At 31.3% G+C, this 5603-nt stretch overlaps 1 protein-coding gene across 1 annotated transcript; it reads right to left on the bottom strand.

The window, feature by feature from the left end:
* Window positions 1–356: 356 nt before the first annotated feature.
* Window positions 357–3595, bottom strand: LOC143618504 (peptidyl-prolyl cis-trans isomerase CYP20-1-like). Its single transcript, XM_077090701.1, has 8 exons — window positions 3464–3595; window positions 3328–3384; window positions 3171–3249; window positions 2688–2735; window positions 2573–2596; window positions 2283–2465; window positions 1506–1581; window positions 357–643 (listed from the first exon to the last, which is right to left on the bottom strand). Exons 1-8 carry the CDS (start codon window positions 3539–3541, stop codon window positions 502–504), a joined length of 687 nt encoding a protein of 228 aa, XP_076946816.1. The 5' UTR covers window positions 3542–3595; the 3' UTR covers window positions 357–501.
* Between the last annotated feature and the right edge of the window lie 2008 nt (window positions 3596–5603).

Below are 5603 nucleotides of genomic sequence, written 5' to 3'. Positions count from 1 at the left end.
ATTCCCCAACTAATCAATAAGTCAAAACCAATCTAAACTCAAGTTTGAAAAACTACTCATAAATTAAGCTTCAGTTTTAGAAATAGAGCTCAAGCTCTAGTGGGTAGCTTCAGGTTGTATTTAAAATGATTTAATTTCACTTCATGTGGTTTATGTATCTTAAAATTAAAAACGGTTTAAGCTCATGACCCGAACTGAACCAATGACATTCAAGGTGCCTTGAAAATAACCAACACACCAAGCATTCATCAAATCTGGATACCCGATTGAACGGCAACTCTCAGTTCTTCCTCCGCAGCTGAATCCGTATTGAATCAAAATTGAATTCTAATCCGGCAGGTTAACGAGAATCACTATTCTAAAGCTCACTGAAACATGGAAGTTGATGAAGATAATGAGTTACCGTTAGATAAACAATTGTCTTGTATGATGTTAATTTTGATTACAGAACTAGTAATGTTGAGTTCATATAAATTACAGAAACATCAGAGGCTCTTGATATTATCTCAAGGGTAATTCACCACTGTCAACAACGATGACACTGGTTTTAGGTGTACCATTCTGTCTCCCTTCAGCTTCGATCTTGTAAACTACTTCCATTCCTGATACTACTTTACCGAACACAACATGTTTTCCATCCAACCTTATAAAAACCGAAAAGGATGGTTTCAGTTTTGAAATACAAAAAAGATTCTCATTTCATCTTCAAAATTGATATGATTTTGTTAAGATTTCCAGGATAAGTGAACCCATCTGAAACCTAATAAATAGGGCTGTAAACAAACCGAACATTCAACGAACTGTTCATGAACCGTTCGACGGGATGTTCGTTTACGTTCGATGGCTTAATAAATGAACGAACATGAAGAGAAATTCTGTTGGATTAATTAAACAAATGAACATGAACAAATGTCGCGTTTTTTTCAATTGCGTTGGTGAACGTTCGGTATTGTGTTTGTTAATCTTTGCTCGATTACGTTCGTAAATGCCCGTTTATTTACGTTTCTTCATGTTCATTTGTTTACGTTTGGTAACAAAGGTTTTTTTTCCCATATTTTATAATTTTTTTAGCCTATTAAGTCAAGCATTTTGAAATAATTACGTCATGTAATTAACTTTATATTTATCTTAGATGATTATGTCTAATGCTTAAGCTCAAGAATGTTAATTTTCTTTTTCAAATTAATATGTGTAACATGTTCATTCAATCGTTTGTGTCTACTTATGTCCGTTTGTGTTCGATTATGATCTAAACAAACGAACACGAACAATATCGTTTCCTTAGTGAACGAACACGAACAAAAAGTTACGTTCGGTTAGGCGTTCGTGAACCGTCCGTTTATCGTATAAATGTTTAACAAACGAACACCATCAAGGTCTCGTTCAGTTCGTTTCGTTTCGTTTACATCCCTACTCATAAAGAAATAGTGAGATACCATATCAATTTTGAAAATGAAAGAGGTTGAGTTTGACCAAAAAGGTCAAACTTGAGAAACTAAGCTTACCAGTTAGTTATGACAGTTGTGATGAAAAACTGAGAACCATTTGTGTCAGGCCCAGCATTTGCCATAGATAGGACTCCTGTTGAAGTCAAGAAATAAACATTTAGACCAAATAGTAGACCCTTTTACCACCTCACCTTAATTTTTACTGCAAACTAGTCATTGTTCTTATTCAAATTACAAATTTAACCAAAATGTGCAACCAAAATAGCATTTTGGACAAAAATGTAAAATTGCATATGCCAAAAGAACTATCACTTGGCGAGAACTGTTCAAAATCAATCATTTTTGCAGTTACGCAAGAACTACAATTGACAATTTTGACCCATTTACCAACAAATGGGTTAATTTGGGTTATGTTTTATCTCTTAGTGAATTAAACTGAACTACTTGAGTAAAAAAGGAAATGTGAAAAAAGCATAATACCTCTTAATTTGGTATATTAAATAAATTAAGTTTATAAGGTTCACTACAAAAGCCTAACTATTACGAAAACAAGAACAAACCTAAATCGTAATTTTTTTTCTATAAGGGATTCATCTTTTAAAACTTCTACTTCTTACATACAAATGCCAATGTTATATGCATAAAAAAAACCATTTAACAAATTTTATTCATGATACACATAAGCTACACATGTGTAGGTCCTATAAATAACTGAATTTTGTTTATATATATTTAGAATGTTTGAGAACATAAATAAACATTGCATTTTACCATTTTTTTGTGTATTATAATTTTTAAAAATTAAAAATATGAATGATTGACTTTGCATTTTACCAGGATCAGTGTGTTTCAATTTGAAATTTTCATCAGCAAACTTTTCACCATAGATCGATTCGCCACCTCGCCCGTCACCACGAGTAAAGTCACCGCCCTGAATCATAAAACTTGGAATTATTCTATGGAATGTACTCCCTTTGTAATGCAAAGGTTTTCCGTTCTTCCCAATTCCTTTCTCCCCTAAAAGATATTAGAGCAAATCAATTTCTTAAAATTCTTAAAATTTTCAATATCCTAAGTTTAAGTTTAAAAAAAAACCTAGAAATGAGGATCAAAAGTTTCGTTACCTGTACAAAGAGCTCTAAAGTTTTCTGCAAACAAGAGCATTCGTTAATTGCTTTTTAAATTAACGACAGTTGAAACACACAATAATATCAATTTCTGTACTCGTGGTTGTCATACCTGCTGTCTTCGGCACTGTCTTCCCAAAGAGGCCCATGACTATGCGTCCTGAAATATTCCAATTTACAATACGAAATAAGAACGCTAGTAGAACTCACACATCAGAATTGCTAACAAACATACATGGTTCTATAACATAAATATGATTTATAAATAGTTTGAACAAGATTAAAATATTAAGTTATTTTTTAAATAACAACAATCAATGTAGTAAAAATCACAAAACTAATCGCCAATTGGTATGCTACCGTTCAATTTCACCTAACCGGACCAAAAAATCGATAGTCGGTCAAAGCCAGTACAAATCAGCCCAACTCGGTCAAAATTTGAAAAATTACATATAAAATTCCAGTCGGATTAATCCCTATTAGTAGATAGTGGGTACCCCACCGCCCGACAAGCACCTAGCGAGTTCTACAACAGTGATCATCCAGTATACAGTATAAAGAAAGTTAACATTCACATTATATAAAACATACATACCCATGGGCTTTCCATCAATCTCCACATCGAAATAAACTTTGTTTGTAACTTCATCAAGATCCCCATCTGACCCCTTTACCTAATAATTATTCACCAATTAATCGCTAATTATTATTTATTACTAATAATTATGAAATGCAAAAACTTGTTGACTTACCTTCCGATTGACTTGAGATTTGTGTTCTGAAGCGATTCCATTATCACTGATCCGATTCTGTAATAATCATCAATAATATTATGTATTTAAATAGATGATAAACATAATTATTATTAATTATTAGATGAATTATTACCAGAAGAAGAACAAGGGTTCCGAAGAGAAGTAAAACCCAAAGTACGACCACCGGACTGATTTTGCTTCTCAGAGGCATCGGGAGATCTGGGTGGAGTTCACTCTTTTCCGGCGTCTCATTAAATTAAATAAAGGCAAAAAAATAAAAAAAAAACACAATGGTGTTCATGGTTCGGTTTGAAATTGTGAAATCGTTTAAACCGGTCATTGGTTTGATTTTACGGTTTTTTTTCTCTCAAGTATTGGTCGATCGATTTCAATAATATTAAGCCGTAGCGAATGATTTGGTTTACGATTTGTATACAAAACCAACCGTAAAAAACCAGATCGGACCATATAATTTAATTATATTTAAATAGTTTAGATATTTTATGTTATATGCATATATTTATCAATACTTTTGTTAAATATAAACTGGTAGCATAGCTATGTAAGTGTATATATAATATTCATATTAATTTCTAAATACTAAATGAAAGATGGGTTGAGGCCGAAATCTGAACGCAGCAACAAGTTGCAATGAATTTGTCTTATAAATTTTTTTTTTCATTAAACTATTAATCTCCAACTAATATACATTTCATGTTTTCAGAATGCTTGTGTTTAAACTTTAAACGTCACTACGGTCACAACCCAACATGCCCAAACCGGAACCAAACCGTTACTGACGGTTTGGTTCAGTTCGGTTCAAAAGTTCGAATGTTTGGTTTTGATTTACAAGAATCAAAAACCATTACTAACGGTTAAGTTCACGGTTTGACCCAAAAACCGAGAAAACCGGACCGTGAACATCCCTAATTTTTAATAAAATCATTCTACATATAAGAGTCGTTCCACTTGTTGGATTTGAACATAAAAATCCTTCACCTAAACCTTTGTATATAAAGTAATAACAAGATTATTCTCTTCAAGGTCCATTGATAACAAGTCTAACAATTTCTCATTTTCGTGACGTGCTTCATAAGTATTGTCACTAAAATTATCCTCTTCGTCATTTGGGTATCAATTTTATAAAAACACACACATAACCTATAAATAAATAACACCTAGAAAAATAAAATAATTGTTGATGGAATGTAAGTAGTATGAAGAAACCATATTACTATCATTAATAATAATTTAATAGTAACTCGATCCTAAGATAACCCTAATACACTAGATAATTAACAAGCATTCATGGTCAAATGACATGAAACTTAATAGCTATAAAACTCCATATGTGAATATTATCAAACAAGAATGTAAGTTTTAAAAAACACATATACGAATGGAAAATCAAGAAATACAAGTCGGTGATACCAAACAAGAATAATAAACACAATATATATGTTCATTTTTGTGGTTTGATTTCAAGTTTATTGTTGATTTATTTTCCAATTACATACTCCGTGTTGATTTCAAGTTGCAAAGAGTTGTCGATCGTTTATTTCGTGTTCGTACCGTGAGTTGTCGTTTCAGTTTACAAGGAGTTATAAACAAAAGTTGAGTTTAGGTAATTTTACGTTCAAATTCAACATGTAGAAGGACTTTTATATGCAAATGTTGAGTTGACGGACTTTTATGATCGCAAAAACATAAATTGTGTTGATTTTTTATGGCATTTGCCCATTAAATAAAAACCATATTTTTCATTTTATTTTGTTCATTTTTTTAATCAAACTATCACTATGTTCAATGAGTTATTCATGAAATGTTCGACCGAAAGTTTGTTTATTGATAAACAAACGAATTTGAACATGTGATTTGTTCGTTCATTAATGTTCATACACATTCACTCACATATGTCCATTTATGTTGATTCATATATGATCATATAGGTGTTGTTTAGCTATGTTCGTTTGTTTATTTATGATATGTGTGTAATCGTCTATATTTTATTGTTAAGTTATTCGTACATTTCATTGATTTTTGAATTGAATTCGTTTGAAATATATGTTTAATAAATTGCTTTATGGATTTATAGGTAAACATGCAAGTCACATTAAATTGTGATATTTTGAAATGGGATTCAGAAATATATCAATGTTAATATGAGCATAAGAACTCAAGAAAGAGAACTACAAAGAATATATAGTTAATATGAGCTTACGAACTCAAGGACTTAAGAGAGAACTACAAAGAATATATATATATATATATAT

This window comes from Bidens hawaiensis, unplaced genomic scaffold (assembly GCF_021521415.1).
Source record: "Bidens hawaiensis isolate Kalapana, Puna unplaced genomic scaffold, B.hawaiensis_p1.1 tig00080578_1, whole genome shotgun sequence".
Classification (NCBI taxonomy): Eukaryota; Viridiplantae; Streptophyta; class Magnoliopsida; order Asterales; family Asteraceae; genus Bidens; species Bidens hawaiensis.
This window is presented reverse-complemented; position numbering and strand designations above follow the sequence as displayed.

What these genes read in the sequence shown, in the direction of transcription:
- LOC143618504 (XM_077090701.1), bottom strand. Translation starts at nt 3,541, where the DNA reads ATGCCTCTGAGAAGCAAAATCAGTCCGGTGGTCGTACTTTGGGTTTTA. An exon ending in AATCTCAAGTCAATCGGAAG is followed by an intron (nt 3,250 to 3,327) that starts GTAAGTCAACAA and finishes AATAATTATTAG; the next exon opens with GTAAAGGGGTCAGATGGGGA. An exon ending in GACAGTGCCGAAGACAGCAG is followed by an intron (nt 2,597 to 2,687) that starts GTATGACAACCA and finishes TCTTGTTTGCAG; the next exon opens with AAAACTTTAGAGCTCTTTGT.